Consider the following 22,830-nt stretch of genomic DNA (forward strand, 5'->3'; position numbering starts at 1 on the left):
AGGTCTACTTTTGCAGAAAAATATTTAACTGTTGTAACTCACGTCTCCCTTCAGCCAAGAGCTGGACATCATACGCTGAAAGCCGGCCGATGGTGGCCGAGCAGTTCTAGGCGCTTCAGTCTGGAACCGCGCGACCGCTACAGTCGCAGGTTCGAATTGTGCCTCGGGCATGGATGTGTGTGATGTCGTTAGGTTAGTTAGGTTTAAGTAGTTCTAAGTTCTAGGGGATTGATGACCTCAGAAGTTAAGTCCCATAGTGCTCAAAGCCATTTTTGAACCATACGCTGAAAACAAAGTTTTTGAGCTGCGCCTGAAAGTCAGTTACTAAAATTCATTATTTGGCCCTGTATCCATGAGCTCTATCCGTATTTCCACGAAAACTTACACATCTGACAGGCAATAAATAACTTTTTTCTACAATCTTCTCTGTTCCGCAATATGTTGGAAAGCAGCCTGCGAGGTATTTTACAGGAAGACACGGCATTTTGTCTTATATTTTGTTCTTTATCAAACTGTTCATTCAACACTATTACCTCTAACGTTTTACCTTAACCTTTCACCAATAAAGTAAAGAAATATTAGTATTTACGTCCTGTCGTCTACGATGTCATTAGGGACGGAGCAAAAATTCGGATTGGCAAACCATCACAAAATAAGACTTGAGCGATTTAGAGAAAGCACTTAAACCATAAATCTGGATGGCCGGGCGAAGATGTGAAAGTCTGGCTTCCGCCATGCGTAGTATGTCTGTCACTGAGTCATCTCTCTGGATTTGGCATTGTATGTAGTGATCCTCCGCTAGAAATATTGGGAATGTTGCCTAATGACAGACCGTGAAAGCATTCCGTACATGAAGTCTTTGCACAACAATAACTTGTACTATTAGACGACTGTCATTATAAATCGAACAAAGTTCGGCTAAACCTTCAGTATTTCCGTAAATTCATTTCTCTCTGTTAGACACGTTTCCTTTCACATAGGCTATACAAAAGTTTGATTCATATATTCGTTAGCTGGAAACACTCCAGATTTCAATGAGTCGAGACTCAGCGCGTTCAATACTGCTGTCTCAAATGGCTCTGAGCACTATGGGACTTAACATCTGAGGTCATCAGTCCCCTAGACTTAGAACTACTTAAACCTAACTAACCTAAGGACATCACACACATTCATGCCCGAGGCAGGATTCGAACCTGCGACCGCAGCAGCAGCGCGGTTCCGGACTGAAGCGCCTAGAACCGTTTGGCCACAATGGCCGGCTACTGCTGTTTCTGACAAAACATTACCACTCTTGAAATTGGTTGATAAAGAATTCCCTTTCCAGTGTTATGTTTTGTATGCCGTTTCCTGAATGTTTGGCATACAGTTATATGGTGCGAGTTTAAGATTTTGTGAGCGTGTGTTGCTGCAGGACTGACACACAAAAAGTTAAATGCTTAGTACGAATAAATAATTCACAAGAGAAAATATCGTCATAATCACGGTCATACCCCTTATAAATTAGGCACTGCTACCTTTTCCGACACACACTTACAGTAACAATTTCCTTGATGATCCCATGCCCCTTTCTCTGTGGTTGTTACTTGAGAGAAAATCTTGGCAAGCTATGATTTTCCATTTGTAAGACGCATTGATGCCTTCGTTTCCTATAATTTAAAATTTTATCACTAAAGGAAGTATCTTCATGTTTTTCTCAGAACGTGTAATTTCTGATGTTGTCCGGTCTAACGCAGCAGTGACGCACAAAAGTGAATTGCCCTGAATTTCTTTCCGGCTGTCTGTAATATTTTTCTAATCCCATTCTATTTTCCGGATGAAAATAAGAGTATGATAATAATAATTTCATATTTGTTTGTGTACATTTTCTCCGAAATAGAAAAAACGGCAGCTTTAGTGAGTTTATTGATCAGCTGAACACATTTTCTATTTCAATAATTTTTTTTAAGTATTAGACAGTCATTATGAAATACAACAGCAACCCTAAAACAGACGTTTCGAGTGTCTCCTCAGCGGTCCTGTTCAGGACGACTAAGTTGCTCAGAGCATCGCTGCAAAGGCAATAGAAAGGTAGGTTTTATAGTTGTTTTAGTGTTTTGTAATGCTCCTGTATAACATCCAAAAGGATTTTATTCATACTGGCGCTGGCCATGGGTGCCTACCCTGTTATACATTTTTGCGTGTTATTTCCAGATTGTCTGCAAGAAGAGAAGTCTTATTAGATGTGCGTCGACGTTGCTCTATACCTCAAAGTACATAATTCTTGGATTTCATATGTTAACATTCAGTAAAATATCCTACAGCTACAAAAATGAAATCGATAATGCAAAATTATAAATTAAAAATATTTAGCAGAGCGTGGTTTCGATCCACGGACCTCTGGGTTATGGGCCCAGCACGCTTCCACTGCGCCACTCTGCTCTGATATCTACGTGTGTTTAACAAAAGTAATAGTTCGTGAAGTTGCTGATGCAAGAACCAGTACTGGTTAACAGTCCGGTATTGCGACACGAGATAACGGGGAGGGCGTAGCAAGCAGCAAGGTGGGTTCAGCGCAGCTCGCGACTGCAGCGCTACCACTTGACAAGCCGCGTAACGAAGTCTGTACATCAGCACAAAGTGAAACTAAAGCAGTTATTTACTCGAATTGTACTTACTTCTGCACAGATGCTGCAGCATGTACACTTAAGGACATACTGGTCTTATTCATTAGTTATGCGGGAGTAAAATAAAATGCAAGGCCCATTCTAAAATAAGATGACGGTTACGATTAAATTAATAACATCACTGATCTGTGGCTTGAATGATCTTATTTCTAAAGAAGTATGGAATCATCCTCAATATATGTCACTAGCACCCACTGTATTCACTGTGCAAATCCACCATAATACACTCTAAGACAAAAAAAGAAAGAAAGTGCGACGCACCAAGAAGGAATTACCAGCATCGGACGGAAATCAGTAGATGCGATGGACATGTACAGACAAAAAACTGATTACAATTTCGGGAAAATTTGGATGATTCATCCGAGAGAAAGAACTTTAGAAACTGAGCAAATCAATAACGCGTTAGTCCAGCTCTGACCCTTATAGAAGCAGTTATCGGTTTGGTATTGACGGAGAGAGTTGTTGGATGTCCTCCTGGAGGGAAATTGTGCAAAATTCTGTCCAACTGGTGCGTTGGATCGAGAAAATTCCGAGATGGTTGGAGGGTCCCGGGCGTACTACTCCAAACGTTCTAAATTGGCGACAGATCCACCGACCTTGCTGGCCAATGCAGGGTTTGCCATGCGCATAGAAAAGCAGTAGATATTCTCGTCGTGTGCGGACGGGCTTTATCTTACTGAAATGTAAGTTCAGGGTGGCTTGCCTTGAAGGGCAACAAAACGCGACGAATCGTGGGAGAAAGACTACGAAAGAGAAAATGAAGCCGACAATCTGAGAAACACCACGAGGAGCACTTCCCGAGATCAAAATGTGCCTCCATCAGTTTTTAATTACACGTTACACTTTCATAATATTCCTTGGATGTTGCTGTCGCTAAACCAGGCAAAGCTCTCCATTTTTGACGCAGGCGATGCTGTAATTTTATAGGCTGAATCATCTTGATATTCTTCAGTTCTGGTAAACTGAAATACGCTGTTTCCTGGCGACCTCGTCATTGATGTAAGACGTTCGCAACTCGCCACGAAAGTCGATTTAGAAACATATTTGTAGCTCTCATAAAGAAAACGTTCCAACCATGCACAACTGTCAGCTTTTAGCCTCTGTCAACGTTCACATTGCTCGTTTTACGTCGTGCTCTCAAAGACGAAAAAGATTAAGATGTTCAGTTATTCATTTAACCTGAAATTCTCAGTTGTCTGTTTAAGGTGATCATATCAGAGCCTCCAAGTCCTGTCTTACATCAGAACACTCACACAGCTTGTTCATTAGAGACGATACACTAGCCCGATAGTGAAAGTATGTAGAAAATACTCGCCTATGGATTTATTAAGAACCTGAAATCTCTTAGGAAAACTTTAAGCTATAAAGCCCACATCTCAAGAACAGCGAATTAACTATATAGATTCTCTCGATATGTATATAGAAATTTTCTCGGCTTTGGAAAGATGGCACAGCCCACACTTTAAAGAAGGCAAATGTTGTGTTGCCCAGTTTTATTACTCTACAGCAGATTCACATTAATACAGCTTTAACCTGCTAAACTGTAAGCATCCTGTTTTTCGTTTCAAATAATGCAGTCTTACTAGGTTTGTTGTGGAACAGTAAAATCCACAGAAGAGGCTTACGTGATCCAAGGACTGCAAACGCTAGACTGCCGACCAATGGAACATGTGTTGTTATCCGAAGAATTTATTTTTACTCTGGTCTCTACCAAGGGAAAATATAAACGAAAACATACAATATAGGCTCCTCGTAAGCACAATCGAAATTATGTAAAGTTTCGGACAGTCATGTAGTAATTTTCAGAGGATCGTATACCGGCACTGAAAGGAAAAGTGACTGCAAAGGCCAAATTAGCGTCCATATTTATCGATTAGCGCAGCCATGACTATCCCTACTCACATGACTGTTAACAACTGTGATTCGTTTGACTGCATAGGTGACAAATACTTCAATACGGATTTTGATAGATGCGGATTTTGATAGCCTAGCGTGACATTAAATGGCTCCCCGTTCCGTGGATCAAGCCATCCAGCATCGTTTGCGGGAACTCAAGAAATTTCTGGACAAGTACCCTCTAGAGACAAGAAGTGGGGTTTGGTGAAGGTGTTGAAATTCCTTACCTCCAGCCTACAGCGTCCCAATACATGTTCGTGAAGCGAGCTGACCACTCTAGACACGTAATGGTCTCATCCACTAATTAGCTCTGACTGTTCCAGTATTATCATCCATAAGCTGGAAAGTGGTTCACATTCATCACTAAAAAGGTGCACATAGTTCTTCAGGGAGTCATATCTACAGACCGCAGCTGTCACAGTACCCACAAAAAACATACACAGTGGAGTATAGAACACAGCTTCTGCAATATATGCCTCTTTCAACAATATTAGTAACTTCGTAAGAAGTTCCAGACCCACCATGGATGGGAGAATGCTCCACGCACCGCTCGCGACGGACACGGTACCACGTTCAACGAGCGACGTGTTGTTTTTGCTGGAAGGAAGTGTATCTGGTAGGCATACAGAACAACGTGTCGAGGCTGAGATACACGGTCTGGTGGAACGAGTATGAACCTGAGGCAGCTAAGGGCACTCTAACCAGCCCAGATGCTCTGGTTTTTGGAAGTCTTCTGACACTTTGGATAAGATAACGAGCCTGGTGCTGAGTTGCTGCTCTTGCCTGCACTGCTGTTGAATTTTTTGCTGTGTCCTATAATCTTTCCTCAGTTATGAAATTACGCTAAGGATGACATTCTAATCCTGGCCCATCACCCAGTGACTTTGTGGTACCTCTGTTCTGTCCATGAAGTGACTAGAAGTAATGTCACCATTCACTTTGCCACTCTGCATTCCTTCGATCAAATAGTGTGTGCTACTTGGAGATATTACACGGTGAGACTACTGTACCCAAGACTTCTGTCCACAGTGTTGCAAGCATGGAACTTGAAAGTTTGGCGAAAGAGGATGGTGAATACGTGCAGGATATATTAAGTTTAAGGAAAGGTTTCAGCTCCAAAAGCAGAGAATATTTATTACAATTTTTCTGATCCACATAATACAGGATGGAGCTAAGAGCTGATAACATGAATCAAAAACGTTATAACATTGCACAAAATAAACAACAGTCTGTTTATTGAAAACATGAAAAACTTCCAGACAAGCTAGCAAACATAAGAACGTGGTTCTATAGCTCAGCAACTAGTTGAGAGTTGCTACTATCCACGTTTTTTATGATTGAACTTAAACAAAGAAAGCACCGCAGATGAAACTTCACTACCAAAGAAAATAGTGGGTGCAATTAATGTAAACTCGTCAAAAGTTCAGAGCTACGCTTACCACCACTGTCAAACTTTAGTGTTGTCTTTATATCAATTCTTAACCGTTTCTATGTCTCCTGCAGCGACTGCCTACCATCGCCAAAAATCCCCGATAGGAGTATACTTAGCGCAAGATTCCGAAGGAAAACCAATTTTATAGATCTGATGATAATACTAACAGCAGATAAATTCTCTCTCACCGTAAACCATTTGCATGCTGGAGCGCATTTAATACAGTAAAATCTCACAAATTAAAATAAAAGAAGAAGACTGAATCAAGATGCGCAAAAGGATCGTAATCAATGAGCCACATACATACTCGTATTTATCAAGAAGTGTACTAAGTAAATGGCTCTTACCGCAAAAAATTCTCAACCACGCCATATCACAAGTTGAAATCGCCTCAGATACGAATAAACTGTTACCAGATGGGCCACATAAATACGTCATCAAGAATTTGAATAAATTCTCACAAGCAAGAAGTTTCAGAAACACGGTGATTGACACCGCCAGTGTAGTCATCCGGATACTTGCGAAGTTGAATAACAGCAATTGCCGGCACAGTTGCTCCCTTCCGCCGACTATGGGCGCAGACAGACAGACTCGAGTTCTGTGTGCTTCTCTATTCTGAGCAAATAGATCAAAGATAACCTCGCTGCAGAGTGATCTCTGCTTGGTCAAAGATTTTATGCCACCACAACTGACATCAGTGTTACTCGATAGGGGTCAAAGAGAGAGAGAGAGGGAGAGAGAGAGAGAGAGAGAAATGAATGAAACACGTACGACATGCTGCAGTTTGTAAATGACCCTCCAATGAAGCTCAATTTATAGACATGATTGAATTACCCAGCTACTTATGTTTGTATCAGAAAAACAACTCATAAGCTGCTACCCACCTCCAGTATGTCATCAACGAAGAGGACAGGTTTCATTATCAGGAGTGATATCACATGCCAATAACGACTTACATACATCGAGCCTCGAACGAATTCTGACTGTTTTGCGTGCCAAAGATTAGCCAGAACCATATTATTGGAGTACATTTTAAAGTGATGATTTTGATGTTGGGGAGGGGATTCAAATATGATTATGTAAGATGCCGGTAGAGATCGGGCCTATACTTTCTCGTTTACGGCACTACCAATCTCAGTAAATAATTGGGCAGTAGGTGTTACTGCATACTGCAACGAACCGGGCTATTGCGGGCCGCTACGCGTCAGGATGGGTGTGCGAGATGGTGAGAGAGAGGGCAGATTTGCGGCGGGTCGAACAGCCGAACAGTGGTAACATTGACAGTGTTTATTCAAGCAGCCTTATACAGCACTCCGGCTGCCCTCGCGGCCTAACTGTGTGTTTGCAAAGGCAGCCTATCGCGGAATGCGTTGACGCCCCGATACGACAATGACGTCCGTTGTCCTGAGTCGCGGCCGGCAGCTGCTGCAATACGAGCAGCCCACCAGCAGGCGACGCAGGGTGTGCCGCCAGAGGAGTTGATCGAGTTTGGCCCGCTCAGGTCACCTGGAGTCTTGCCGACTGAACACCGCCGCGTTTAATCGTGGTCCCCATGTCGGGCTCTCGAGTGTAGTAGCCGACACCAGATGTCCGTTGCCCAGCAACAGTGCCCCAGATCGACTAGAACAATGGCCGATAACGTGTAGTTGGCTAGGAGGCTGATAGGATGCGTCTACCCCTGCCGGATAGTAGATAGCTTGCAGTCCGTCGGCCAAGTCCCTGGCCACACACCAACTCTCCGCATCAGTGAAGTTTCCCAAGCACCGGGGTCACTACACCAAAGTTAGGGGCTCCTTGCCAGAACTCGATGAGTCCATCAGCAGGCAGTCAGAAAGCCGATCTTCATCACCAAGTGTGAGTCGTGTTTCTCTGAAACTCAAAGGTTCGTCATTGCTTGGGTTGGGTTGGGTTGATTTGGAGGAGGAGATCAAACAGCGAGGTCATCGATCTCATCGGATTAGGGAATGATGGGGAAGGAAGTCGGTCGTCCCCTTTCAAAAGAACCATCCCGGCATTTCCGTCAAGCGATTTAGGGAACTCATGGAAAACCTAGATCAGAATGGCCGGACGCGGGATTGAACCGTCGACCTCACGAAAGCGGGTCCTGTGTGCTAACCGCTGCGCCATCTCGCTCGGTAAGTCCGTCATTCTCTCCGGTTCAGAACGCAGACAGAATGGTGGCACAAGTGAATGCTTTGAGCCCCTAAGGTCGCTCATTTGTACTCTTATAGTTATGCTTGTTACGTAATTCTACTGGAGGGGGACTAGTAGGTTAGCTTTATATTATATTGTACAGAACTGGGGACCTAGAAACGACGGAGAGGTTTCGTCCCCGCCGTAGACCTCAGTGGTACACAATCCCACAACAGGCCGGGCGGATTAGTGCCGGAGACCGACACGCCTTACCGCCCGGAAAGCAGTGCGTTAGACCTCACGGCTAACCGGGCGGGCTAGCTTTCTATTACTTGTCCTGGGAGTGTTTCCTATTTCGCTCTGCGCTGTCCACGTGTTGCTAGGGGTGTACTGAAAAACGTGCCCAGTGAAAAATGCGCCCAGTGAGATTCGCTCTCAGAAAGGGTCGAGGACGGGTTCGCTAATCCCCTTGCCCGGCAGACAAAAGAGTTGAGGGACGCTACCTGGAGGTTTCCGAGCTGGAGTTTTCAGCCGTCAGACAGTGAGAGAGAGAACTAAGTTTCTACCACATACCACTTCAAACTGCAGTAAATGCAAGAGATTACATTCTTTTGCCTCACTTGCAGTACCATTCAGCAGTCATTATCAATATCATTTTCATTATAACAACTACACTTCTTGAATACTCAGAAATATCAAGTGACTATATACTTAGCGATTAGTAATGTCACTTAATTTTAACTCATAATTTATAAAAACTAGCGAGGAATTTGGGTGGTGACTCTTGAATGAGAAATATAATTGTAAAGGGTTGACTCTGAAAAGGGTTCGCTTTTGTTTTGGTGTATTGTAAAACACATATCCTGTATTTTAAAAATAATCTGATTTCCGTCACACTTTATCCAGGCTTTGGACTGACTAAAGAGCAAAAGTCATTTAGGCGTGTTTAAAATCAGCTTATAAGCATTGTCAATATTTTTTTTAATTTTTATTATTTTTTATATAAGTTGCTATTTACATTTGAACACTGTTGTATCTATATACATCTTCTGATGAATTCAGTCAAGTTTCTGTAGATAGGATATGGCTTTCAAGCAATCCTTGATCTCACCATACTTTTCGTATTTTTTTTTTTTTACTACTTTCGGAACCCTATTTTCGGAACCTTTCATCACGTTTCTACATCTACATCTACATTGATACTCCGCAAGCCACCCAACGGTGTGTGGCGGAGGGCACTTTACGTGCCACTGTCATTACCTCCCTTTCCTGTTCCAGTCGCGTATGGTTCGCTGGAAGAACGACTGTCTGAAAGCCTCCGTGCGCGCTCTAATCTCTCTAATTTTACATTCGTGATCTCCTCGGGAGGTATAAGTAGAGGGAAGCAATATATTCGATACCTCATCCAGAAACGCACCCTCTCGAAACGTGGCGAGCAAGCTACACCGCGATCCAGAGCGCCTCTCTTGCAGAGTCTGCCACTTGAGTTTATTAAACATCTCCGTAACGCTATCACGGTTACCAAATAACCCTGTGACGAAACGCGCCGCTCTTCTTTGGATCTTCTCTATCTCCTCCGTCAGACCGATCTGGTACGGATCCCACACTGATGAGCAATACTCAAGTATAGGTCGAACGAGTGTTTTGTAAGCCACCTCCTTTGTTGATGGACTACATTTTCTAAGCACTCTCCCAATGAATCTCAACCTGGTACCCGCCTTACCAACAATTAATTTTATATGATCATTCCACTTCAAACCGTTCCGCACGCATACTCCCAGATATTTTACAGAAGTAACTGCTACTAGTGTTTGTTCCGCTATCATATAATCATACAATAAAGGATCCTTCTTTCTATGTATTCGCAATACATTACATTTGTCTATGTTAAGGGTCAGTTGCCACTCCCTGCACCAAGTGCCTATCCGCTGCAGATCTTCTTGCATTTCGCTACAATTTTCTAATGCTGCAACTTCTCTGTATACTACAGCATCATCCGCGAAAAGCCGCATGGAACTTCCGACACTATCTACTAAGTCATTTATATATATATTGTGAAAAGCAATGGTCCCATAACACTCCCCTGTGGCACGCCAGAGGTTACTTTAACGTCTGTAGACGTCTCTCCATTGATAACAACATGCTGTGTTCTGTTTGCTAAAAACTCTTCAATCCAGCCACACAGCTGGTCTGATATTCCGTAGGCTCTTACTTCGTTTATCAGGCGACAGTGCGGAACTGTATCGAACGCCTTCCGGAAGTCAAGAAAAATAGCATCTACCTGGGAGCCTGTATCTAATATTTTCTGGGTCTCATGAACAAATAAGGCGAGTTGGGTCTCACACGATCGCTGTTTCCGGAATCCATGTTGATTCCTACATAGTAGATTCTGGGTTTCCAGAAATGACATGATACGCGAGCAAAAAACATGTTCTAAAATTCTACAACAGATCGACGTAAGAGATATAGGTCTATAGTTTTGCGCATCTGCTCGACGACCCTTCTTGAAGACTGGGACTATCTGTGCTCTTTTCCAATCATTTGGAACCCTCCGTTCCTCTAGAGACTTGCGGTACACGGCTGTTAGAAGGGGGGCAAGTTCTTTCGCGTACTCTGTGTAGAATCGAATTGGTATCCCGTCAGGTCCAGTGGACTTTCCTCTATTGAGTGATTCCAGTTGCTTTTCTATTCCTTGGACACTTATTTCGATGTCAGCCATTTTTTCGTTTGTGCGAGGATTTAGAGAAGGAACTGCAGTGCGGTCTTCCTCTGTGAAACAGCTTTGGAAAAAGGTGTTTAGTATTTCAGCTTTACGCGTGTCATCCTCTGTTTCAATGCCATCATCATCCCGTAGTGTCTGGATATGCTGTTTCGAGCCACTTACTGATTTAACGTAAGACCAGAACTTCCTAGGATTTTCTGTCAAGTCGGTACATAGAATTTCACTTTCGAATTCAATGATCGCATCACGCATAGCCCTCCTTACGCTAACTTTGACATCGTTTAGCTTCTGTTTGTCTGAGAGGTTTTGGCTGCGTTTAAACTTGGAGTGGAGCTCTCTTTGCTTTCGCAGTAGTTTCCTAACTTTGTTGTTGTACCACGGTGGGTTTTTCCCGTCCCTCACAGTTTTACTCGGCACGTACCTGTCTAAAACGCATTTTACAATTGCCTTGAACTTTTTCCATAAACACTCAACATTGTCAGTGTCGGAACAGAAATTTTCGTTTTGATCTGTTAGGTAATCTGAAATCTGCCTTCTATTACTCTTGCTAAACAGATAAACCTTCCTCCCTTTTTTTATATTCCTATTAACTTCCATATTCAGGGATGCTGCAACGGCCTTATGGTCACTGATTCCCTGTTCTGTACATACAGAGTCGAAAAGTTCGGGTCTGTTTGTTATCAGTAGGTCCAAGATGTTATCTCCACGAGTCGGTTCTCTGTTTAATTGCTCGAGGTAATTTTCGGATAGTGCACTCAGTATAATGTCACTCGATGCTCTGTCCCTACCACCCGTCCTAAACATTTGAGTGTCCCAGTCTATATCTGGTAAATTGAAATCTCCACCTAAGACTATAACATGCTGAGAAAATTTATGTGAAATGTATTCCAAATTTTCTCTCAGTTGTTCTGCCACTAATGCTGCTGAGTCGGGAGGTCGGTAAAAGGAGCCAATTATTAACCTAGTTCGGTTGTTTAGTGTAACCTCCACCCATAATAATTCACAGGAACTATCCACTTCTACTTCACTACAGGATAAACTACTACTAACAGCGACGAACACTCCACCACCGGTTGCATGCAATCTATCCTTTCTAAACACCGTCTGTACCTTTGTAAAAATTTCGGCAGAATTTATCTCTGGCTTAAGCCAGCTTTCTGTACCTATAACGATTTCAGCTTCGGTGCTTTCTATCAGCGCTTGAAGTTCCGGTACTTTACCAACGCAGCTTCGACAGTTGACAATTACAATACCGATTGCTGCTTGGTCCCCGCATGTCCTGACTTTGCCCCGCACCCGTTGAGGCTGTTGCCCTTTCTGTACTTGCCCAAGGCCATCTAACCTAAAAAACCGCCCAGCCCACGCCACACAACCCCTGCTACCCGTGTAGCCGCATGTTGCGTGTAGTGGACTCCTGACCTATCCAGCGGAACCCGAAACCCCACCACCCTATGGCGCAAGTCGAGGAATCTGCAGCCCACACGGTCGCAGAACCGTCTCAGCCTCTGATTCAGACCCTCCACTCGGCTCTGTACCAAAGGTCCGCAGTCAGTCCTGTCGACGATGCTGCAGATGGTGAGCTCTGCTTTCATCCCCCTAGCGAGACTGGCAGTCTTCACCAAATCAGATAGCCGCCGGAAGCCAGAGAGGATTTCCTCCGATCCATAGCGACACACATCATTGGTGCCGACATGAGCGACCACCTGCAGATGGGTGGACCCTGTACCCTTCATGGCATCCGGAAGGACCCTTTCCACATCTGGAATGACTCCCCCCGGTATGCACACGGAGTGCACATTGGTTTTCTTCCCCTCTCTTGCTGCCATTTCCCTAAGGGGCCCCATTACGCGCCTGACGTTGGCGCTCCCAACTACCAGTAAGCCCACCCTCTGCAACTGCTCGGATCTTGCAGACTGAGGGGCAACCTCTGGAACAGGACAAGCAGCCATGTCAGGCCGAAGATCAGTATCAGCCTGAGACAGAGCCTGAAACCGGTTCGTCAGACAAACTGGAGAGGCTTTCCGTTCAGCCCTCCGGAATCTCTTTCGCCCCCCTGCCACACCTTGAAACGACCTCCCACTCTACCACAGGTGAGGGATCAGCCTCAATGCGGGCAGTATCCCGGGCAACCACAGTCGTAGACCGATCAGGGGATGCGTGGGACGAGCTGGCCGTCCCCGACAAACCCCCATCCGGACCCCCACAGTGATGCCCATTGGCAACAGCCTCAAGCTGTGTGACCGTAGCCAACACTGCCTGAAGCTGGGAGCGAAGGGATGCCAACTCAGCCTTCATCCGAACACAGCAGTTGCAGTCCATGTAGATTGTTTTTTTTTTTTTTTCGTTTACCTTCCATACTCAGTTGTGCCCTCGCCGGCCAGAGTGGCCGAGCGGTTCTAGGCGCTACAGTCTGGAACCGAGCGACCGCTACGGTCGCAGGTTCGAATCCTGCCTCGGGCGGATGTGTGTGATGTCCTTAGGTTAGTTAGGTTTAAGTAGTTCTAAGTTCTAGGGGACTGATGACCTCAGATGTTAAGTCCCATAGTGCTCAGAGCCATTTAGTTCTGCCCTCATTAAGGCGCACGCTGAATTTTCTGCTTCTCTTTTCAAACACCTAATAACGTCATTAATTTTCGGATTTGGTGTAGCAAGCATGTTATTAATTTTGTGGTGCCAACCTTCTACAGCGGTGGTTGTTCGGTGGCGCCACTTGTAGCAACTCCAGAGGTTGATATGGGTTTCTTCATTTTCCAACCATCTATCTACGAAGTAGTCAAAAAATTCAGAAAGTTTGGGGATATCCGGTGCACGTGAATGTATCTCCAGCCAACCATCACATACATCTTCAGGCCGTAGAAACGCCAGCGCAGCACACATGCGAACATGTTGTCTCACTTCTTAGTTTTCTTTGCATTCACGAGTAAGTCCTAGCTCTTGAACTTTTCTCCAGAGACACTTTTTCATATGGAAATAACATCCATGCACTTCAGCTGTCGGAAATACAACTTTAATTGCTGAAATCGCAGCTGATTCGAAGTCTACGGTCACGTTTGCAGGTTTCCATTCTGGAATTTTTTCCATCAAATTTCGGAAAAGACGGACGTACGTCTCTTTTCTTTTGTTTGGCAGTAGTGCAAAGGCAACTGGATAGATGTTTGTCTCATTATTTGTACTCCCAAAGTTGGCGTGAATGGTGTATATTTGCGAAAAGTGTTTGCTGCAGCACTTGAACGTACCATCCATAAAAAAGTCTCATTTACTCCTTAGAGCCTCTCTTCCTGCTCTTCCGCTAAAAACTATTATCCTCTCTCCTAGTTTGTCGTCGCTTAACAGAAATCTGCTGCCATCGTTCATAGCTAGTAAATCTGCCTTTAGGTCAATTTCTTCTCTTGTCGGTGGATCTCTCTCATTTCCCTGTGATTTTGCCCGCTGGTAGTACAAATCTCTCTTCGTTGTTTGCTGCTCTGGCATTTCAGTGACAAAATCACAGCCTCGATTTTGCAGGCAACCCAGCTCCTCTCAATATATTTTTGAAATAGACGTCTCTCCGTCTCTTGCCCTCTTCTTTGCGTGGTTCAAAGTCTTCCTTACTTCCAATCGAGCGACATCCGGAGGTCCACATTGACGCTCGAATGAAAAAAGCACTGTCGGATCCTTCGTTTTCAGCATTCCTCGGCAGTGGTTTGTTCTCTGTCTTGAACAGCGCCACGTTACTGTTCCATCTTCTTTAGTTATCTTCACTATGTAAGGATAAACTTCGTGGTGGCAACATGGCTTACCGTGATCAGTGGTTGAAAATTCCATATCTGAACTACTGTGTCAAAAATACACGAATCGCGCGATGTGAACTCTTCGACAGCCAAAGCGGCACTAAGGCTGTGTTTGTGTATCAGACAGTCGGCGGCTGTCCCTAGTACCAGGGGGGCAGGTCCCTGTGTCCGATGAGCAGGTAGTTTAGGGTGATTAGGACGGCCCGGGCGCAGGTAAGCCCGACACAAAGGGAGCAGGTATTGGGCGCGAATCTCACACATTTCTGGTTGGGCGCGAATCTCACTGGGCGCGATTTTCATAGATTCGTTGCTAGGCCCGGTTAAGTTTGCAACGTGTGAGTTTCTCTGTAGCACCCAAGTGCCCCAGATACAAAATATTACTTCACTCTTGGTCAAGCTGTATTAGCTGCTCCAATCGCTCGATTGTTGACTGATGTCGCGTAACCCCGTCTCCCGGAGTGTTTTGCGGAATGTCAACAACACCGACCAGTGGCTTAAGTGATTAGCACATCGGCCGAGCTGACCTGTACTGCCTAGCCGTGGCAGGAAAAAAACTTTAAAAATTCGCAAATCGCACACCGAACTTTTCCGGGGTGCAGCAATGCTTTACGTACACCTCTGTCACTTGCATTGTGCGTGTGAAGCGACTAAGTATGTTAAGTCGTGGGGCTGAGTATTATTCTCACGACACCTGTAACGATGTGCCAGTTCTGTTTTTGTGGTAAAATAACTCAGGGATGTAGACTGCCATCCCTGCGGGAGGAAGGCAAGACTTGTTCCCCTGCAACTCTCCCCTCCCCGTAGCGGCCAAATTGTAGTTTGTTTACGGTCGCACACGACTAGAACAATAAGTGCCTGAACTACATCTGGATGTTTGTGTTTTTCTGTCTAGCACCACACTCTAGAAACTACCGTTCAGTGCACGGCTGAGAGTACTTCCTATTGTACCAGTTGCTATGGCTTCTTCCCACTATACTCAAGTACCGAATGGGTGAAGAATGATTACGCCCCTGTGAGAGCTGTAATTAGTCTAAACTTGTCTTCGCGATCCCTACAGGAGCGATACGCAGGAGACTGTAGTACGTTCCTAGGTACCTCACGGAAAGTTTGACCTCGAAACTTTTTAAGGTTTCTACGCGATAGTTTTCGTCTAACCGCAAACGTCTGCCAGTTGAGTTTTCTTCAGCTTCTCTGTGATACTCTACCGTAGGTCAGACAAATCTGCATTCGTGGTATCCTTCTCCGTATACGTTCAATCTTATTTCTTATGGATCCCACACAATTCAACAGGATTCTAGGATGAGTCTCGCAAGTGTTTTCTAAGCAGTCTCTTTGTAGACTGAACGTATTTTGTCAGTATTCTACCAACGAATCAAAGCCGAGCCACCTGCCTTACCTACGACTGATTCTGTTATATCACCCCTTTTCAGACCCTTACGGCGTGTTACACTGAGATGACAGAAGTCGTGGAACACCTGCTAATATCGTGTCCGATCTCCTTCTGTCCGGCGTAGTGCACCAACTCGACGTGGTAGCGACTCAATAAGTCGGTGGCAGTCCCTTGCCGATATATTGGGCCATACTGCCCCTATAGTATGTATGTATGTATGTATTAAACGGGGGACCTAGAAACGACAGAGAGGCTTCGTCCCACCGTAGCCCTCAGTGGTTCACAACCCCACCACAGGCCACAGAAGTCCACCCACCCCATCGCCGCTCCACACTGAACCCAGGATTATTGTGCAACTCGGCCCCCAGTGGACCTGCCCGGGAATGTCTCATGCCACTAGAGTAGTACATAACTGTCAAAGGATTGCCTGTACATGATTTTGGGCACGAACTTAACCTCTTGATTATGTGCCATGAATGTTCGATGGCATTCATGTCGGACGGTCTGGGTGGCCAAATAACCGTCCAGAATGTTCTTCAAACCAATCTCGAACAGTTGTGGCATGGTGACAAGTTGCACTGTCATCCATAAAATTCCATAGTTGTTTGGAAACATGAAGTCCATGATTGGCTGAAGATGGTCTGCAAGTAGCCAAACATAACCATTTGCTGACAATTATCGGTTCAGTTGGACCAGAGGACCGAATCCATTCCATCTAAACACAACCCACACCATTATGGAGCCACCACCAGCTTGCTCAGTGCCTTGTTGGCAACTTCGGCCCATGACGTCGAGGGGTCTGCGCCACACTCGAAATCTACCATCAGTTCTGACCAACTGAAGTCGGGACACGTCCGACCAGGCCACTGTTTTCCATTTGTCTAGGATCCAACCGTTATGATCACGAGACCAGGAGTGGCGCTGCAGGCGATGTCGTGTTGTTGCAAAGGTATTCGCGTCGGTCGACTATTGCCATAGCCCATTAACGCCAAATTTCGCTGCACTGTCGTAACGGATTGCCCTCCCTCTCTCTCCCCCCCCCCCCCCCTCCAACACTCATGAACCATGGACGTTGCCGTTGGTGAGGAGGCTTGCGTGCCTCAGCAATACAATAGCCGTACAGTAAATGCAACCACAATGGAGCGGTGTCTGTTGAGAGGCCAGACAGATGTGTGGTTCCTGAAGAGAGGCATCAGCATTTTCAGTAGTTGCAGGGGCACCACTCTGGATGATTGACTGATCTGGCGTTTTAAAATTAATCAAAATGGCCTTGCTGTGCTGCTACTGCGAACGGCTGAATGCAAGGGAAAACTACAATCGTAATTTTTCCCAAGGGCATACAACTCTACTGTATGGTTAAATTATGATGGCATCCTCTTGGGTAAAATATTCCAGAAGTAAATTAGTTCTCCATTCGGATTTTCGGGCGGTTACTACTCAGGAGGACGTCGTTATCAGGAGAAACAAAATTGGCGTTCTAGGGATCGGAGCGTGGAATGTCAGACCCCTTAATCGGGAAAGTAGGTCAGAAAATTCGAAAGGGGGAATGGATAGGTTAAAGTTAAATAGAGTGGGAATTAGAGAAGTTCGGTGGCAGGAGGAACAGAACGTCTGGTCAGGTGAATAAAGAGTTATAAACACAAAATCAAATAGGCGTAATGCAGGAGTAGGTTTAATAACGAGTAAAAAAATAGGAATGCGATAAGCTATTATGAACAGCACACTGAACGCATTATTGTAGCCAAGATATACACTAAAACCACACCCACCACAGTAATATAAGCTTATATGCCAACTAGTTCCCCAGATGAGGAGGAGATTGAGGAAATATATGATGAGATGAAACAAATTATTCAGATAGTGAAGGGAGCCGAAAATTTAATACTCATGGGAGACTGGAATTCGACAGTGGGAAAAGGAAAAAAAGGAAAAGTAGTAGGTGAATATGGGATGAGGGTAAGGAATGAAAGAGGAAGCCGCCTGATAGAATTTTGCTCACAGCATAATTTAATCACAGCTGAAACTTGGTTTAAGAATCATGAGAAAAGGTTGTATACGTAGAAGATACCTGGAGACACCGAAAGATTTCAGATAGATTATATAATGGTAAGACAGAGATTTCGGAACCAGGTTTTAAATTGTAAGACGTTTCAAGGAGCAGATATGTACTCTGACCACAATTTATTGGTTATGAACTGCAGATTAAAACTGAAGAAACTGCAAAAAGGCGGGAATTTCAGGCGATGGGACCTGGATAAACTGAAAGAACCAAAGGTTGTAGAGGGTTTCAGAGTGAGCATTAGGGAACGATTGTCAAGAGCAGGGGAAAGGGATACAGTAGAAGAAAAATGGGTAGCCTTGAGAGGAGAAATAGTGAAGGCAGCAAGTAGGTAAAAAGATGAGGGCTAATAGAAATCTTTGGAAAACAAAAGAGATATTGAATTTATTTGATGAAAAGAGAAAATGCAATAAATGAAGCAAGCGAAATGGAATACAATGTCTAAAAATGAGATCGACAGGAAGTGCAAAAGGGCTAAGCAGGAATGGCTAGAGGACAAATGTAAGGATATAGAAGCATGTATCACTAGGGGTAAGATAGATACTGCTTACAGAAAAGTTAGAGAGACCTTTGGAGAAAACAGAAGCAGCTGTATGAATATCAAAAGCTCAGATGGAAAATCAGTCCTAAGCAAAGAAGGGAAAGCAGACAGGTGGAAGGAGTATACAGAGCGTCTATGCAAGGGCGATGTACTTGAGGACATTATTATGGAAAGGGATGAGGACGCAGAGGAAGATGAGAAGGGAGATATAACACTGCACGAAGAATTTGACAAACCACTGAAAGACTTCGGTCGAAACAAGGCCCCAGGAATAGACTACACTCCGTTAGAGCTACTGATAGCCATGTCAAAACTATTCCATCTGGTGAGCAAGGTGTATGAGACAGGTGAAAAACCCTCAGACTTCAGACTTCAAGAAGAATATAACAATCCCAATTCCAAAGAAAGCAGGTGCTGACATGTGTGAAAATTACCGAACTATCAGTTTAATAAGTCACGGCTGCCAAATACTAACACAAATCCTTCACATATGAGTGGAGAAACGGCTAAAGGTCGACCTCGGGGAAGATCAGTTTAGATTCCGGAGAAATGTAGAAGCACCCAAGGCAATACAGACTCTACGACTTCTCATAGGAGCTAGGTTAAGGAAAGACAAACCTACGTTTATAACATTTGTAGGCTTAGCTTTTGAAAATGTTGACTTGAATTTTTTCTTCGAATTCTAAAGGTGGATGGGATAAAATATAGGGAGCGAAAGCCTATTTACAGTTTATACAGAAACCAGATAGCAGTCATCAGAGTCGAGGGGCACAAACTGGAAGCAGTGGTTGAGAAGGGAGTGAGACAGGGTTGTAGCCTATCACCGATATTATTCAATCCTTATATTGGACAAGCAGTAAAGGAGGAAAAAGAAAAATTTGGAGTAGAAATTAAAGTCCAGAGAGAAGAAACAAAAACTTTGAGGTTTGTAATTCTGTCAGAGACAGCTAAGGACTTGGAAGAGCAGTTGAACGGAATGGACAGTATCTTGAAAGAAGGATATGAGATGAGCATCAACAAAAGCAAAACGGGGATAATGGAATGTAGTCGAATTAAATCAGGTGATGTTGAGGGAATTAGATTAGGAAATGAGATACTTAAAATAGTAAATAGAAAGTATTTGTAGGGAGTGTAGCCATGTATGGAAGTAAAACATGGACGATAAACAGGATGAGAAAAGACGCTTTCAAAATGTGGTGCTACAGAAGAATGCTGAAGATTAAATGGGTAGATCACTTAACTAATGAGGAGGTACTGAACAGAACTGATGAGAAGAGAAACTTGTGGTACAGACTGACTAGACGAAGGGATCAGTTGACAGGACACATTCTGAGGCATCAATAGATCACCAATTTAGCACTGGAGGGAAGCGAGGGGGGTTAAAAATCGTAGCGGGAGAGCAAGAGATGAATACAGTAAGCAGATTCATAGGGACATAGGCTGCAGTAGTTAGTGAGAGATGAAGAGGCTTGCACAGGCGAGAGTAGCACGGAGAGCTGCATTTGATCAGTTTTCTGGACTGAAGATCACAATAACGTCCTAACGGATAAGTTCGCCGTACGTCCGACGTTGAAATCTGCGATTATTTCAGGCAGTGTTGCCTGTCTGTTAGCACCGATAACTCTAAGCAAACGCCACTGCTCTTGGTCGTTAAATGAAGGCCGTCGGCCACTGCACTGTCCGTGGTGCGAGGTAATGCCTGAAATCTGGTATTCCCGGCATATTCTTGGCACTGTGGATCTCGGTATATTGAATTCCATAACGATTTCCAAAATGGAATGTCCCATGCATCTAACTCAGGGTACCATTCCGCGTTCAAAGTCAGTTAATTCCCGTCCTGCGGTCATAATCACGTCGGAAAACTTTTTATATGAATCACCTGTCTAGTACCTCCCGCCGCGGAAGTCGAACACGCGGCAGAACAAATGGACGTGGCCAGCCCATAGAGGGCTCCGCGTCCGCGGCGGTTCTTCCGTGCAGTGGCTCTCGCGCAGCGAGGGCGCCACCGCTACGGCACGTGCAGACAGCGGCCAATGGCCGCTCCCTCCGGTTTCGTATATAGGGACCCGCTCTGCCCTAGTTCAGCCCACTTCCCGTGTCCTTTCCTTTCGGCACCCTCCCTCCCTTCTCTTCTCTTCCCTTCTTTTTCCATCTCCCTGTCCCCTCCCTTCCCCCTCTTCCCCCGGGCTTCCTCTCCCCCTTCCTCCCTCCCCCCTATCTCCCCTGCCCGTGGCATCTCTGCTCTCCCCTCTCGCTCTCCCACTCCCCTTCCTCCTCCTCCTCTCTTGGCAGGTCCCCGGACTCGCACACGTATAGTGAACATTCGCGCGCCGGAGATCGTCGCCTTTTGTGCTTCGTGTGTGTGACGTCATATAGTGTTTTTGGTGTCCGCCATCCCACTCCTACGTTCACTTGTGCCGTCGGACTCACCAGTGTTTTGTGCGCCGTGCCGACGTGTTTTCCGTGTTGTTATCGTCACATGTGAACGACTCCGTGTTTTTTTTATGTCTCTGTGACCTCTCTCTTTTGCCCGTCACTTTGTTCATTGTCATTCACCATGTTTTATACTCTTGTAAAACGCTATGGCTGAAGAGCGGCGTAGTGTGCCGCTGCCAGCCTACCTGAATTGTACAGGTTTTAAACTAACAATAAAGTAAAAAAAAAAAAAAAAAAAAAAAAAAAAAACCTAGTTCAGCCAGTCTGGTACTCGCTCTGGATTGCCTCTCTATCTCGGCGGTACTGCGTTCTGGTCGTTGCTCGTTGTTGACATTTGCCTGGCTCTGGTTCCGAGTGGATTTATTGTTGGTGTTTGGTGTTGTGGTTTCTACAAGCATTCGTTGTTATCTCTTCCTTGTTGTGTCGGTTGTCGTTGGTCTGTCGTCCGACTGCTCCTTGTGTTTACCCGGTGGTGCGTGCTCCACCGCCGGCGGCTTCCCCGCCTGGCGGCTCCGATCCGCAGCCCAAGGCGTTCCCGCGGTTGGTTTTGGTTACTACAACCTGAGTACAAATGAGAGCTCCGCTCTTTTTTTTTCTTTATTGTGATTTCATTCCCCTGCCCCATATGGGCAGGGGAGGGCTGTCAGCGGCACAATCCGCCGCTCTACAGCCGAGTGATATGACAACTAATACAAGAACAAAATATTACACATAAAAATGTTACATATAAAATTCCAACAAGGGAGTGTCAATGTGTAAGGCCAAATTCACATGTAAACGATTCTCTCGCATACATGTAAAAAAGAAAATTCCAGAGAGCATTCAAAATAAAGTGTATACAAAATATGGAGGTAAAAATTCACTGACATGCAGACGTTCATGGGAGGACAATTAAAAAAGTCGAAATGAAGTTAAAAGACACAGTTGGCGATTCTTAAAACACAAAGGAGACACTGAAGTCACACGCACAGGTTAAAAGCCGGTCACAGTATTAAAAACACTCCAGAGCAACACACTTTAAACCCACTTGGAGCACACACGATGAAGAATAAAACTGCCAGTTGGGACCTGCCGAGGGAGAGTGCGGAGAGGATGGAAAAGGAGTGGAGAGCAAGGGGCAGCAGGGGAGGGGGCGAGATGAAGGTAGTAGGGGCGTCAGCCGGTGCACCAAGAGGCAGGAGACTGGTGGGGCAGGAGATGAAGAGGGAAGACAAGGCAGGAGGGAGTACAGAGACTCTGATGGGGAAGAGCTCCGCCAATGCACTGCCCTTTTATACCTTGTGTACTAGATACTACCGCCATCTTTATTTGTGAATATAGCTCTCCCATGATTTTTGTCACCACAGTATACACCCAGGTATTTAAATGATTTGCTAGATTGCATTTGCGACTTGTTGGTATTGTTTTGGTCTGACCAGCCCTGCCCGTGGAATAGCGTCGTGCCAGTGTGTTGACTGCTGTGCTGAGGTTGCCTTGCGCACTGTTGCAGGTACGACTTCGAGTGCGGAGAGGGCGCGGTTTTCGACCCGGCGACGGGCGTGTGCAACCACGCGTGGGCCACGGGCCGCTCCGAGTGCGGCGGCTCGCAGGCGGACGACGCGTCCCAGCTGGTGAGTGCGGCTGCCGCCACTGCTGCAGGGGCAGGATCAGGCGTGGCTTCTGCCTGCAGGGCACCGGGCCGCCTGCTGCTGCTGCTACTGACCTGCTCCTGGCTGCCCGCAGCCCTCTCCGTGGACTTGTGACACACAAGTCTCCCCGTTTGCTACAGAAATAAATGCGGCAACCACA

The 22,830-nt window shown here is 45.3% G+C and overlaps 1 protein-coding gene across 1 annotated transcript in view; it reads left to right on the forward strand.

Moving 5' to 3' along the window:
* The window catches only part of LOC124594324 (uncharacterized transmembrane protein DDB_G0289901-like), a 433,352-nt gene that overhangs the window by 367,233 nt on the left and 43,289 nt on the right, over positions 1 to 22,830 (forward strand). The window contains exon 7 of the mRNA XM_047132687.1: positions 22,532 to 22,652. Within this exon, the coding sequence (XP_046988643.1) occupies positions 22,532 to 22,652 (121 nt within the window). The remainder of the gene's footprint in view (positions 1 to 22,531; positions 22,653 to 22,830) is intronic.

The sequence above is a fragment of the Schistocerca americana genome, chromosome 2, assembly GCF_021461395.2.
Source record: "Schistocerca americana isolate TAMUIC-IGC-003095 chromosome 2, iqSchAmer2.1, whole genome shotgun sequence".
In the NCBI taxonomy this organism is placed as follows: domain Eukaryota; kingdom Metazoa; phylum Arthropoda; class Insecta; order Orthoptera; family Acrididae; genus Schistocerca; species Schistocerca americana.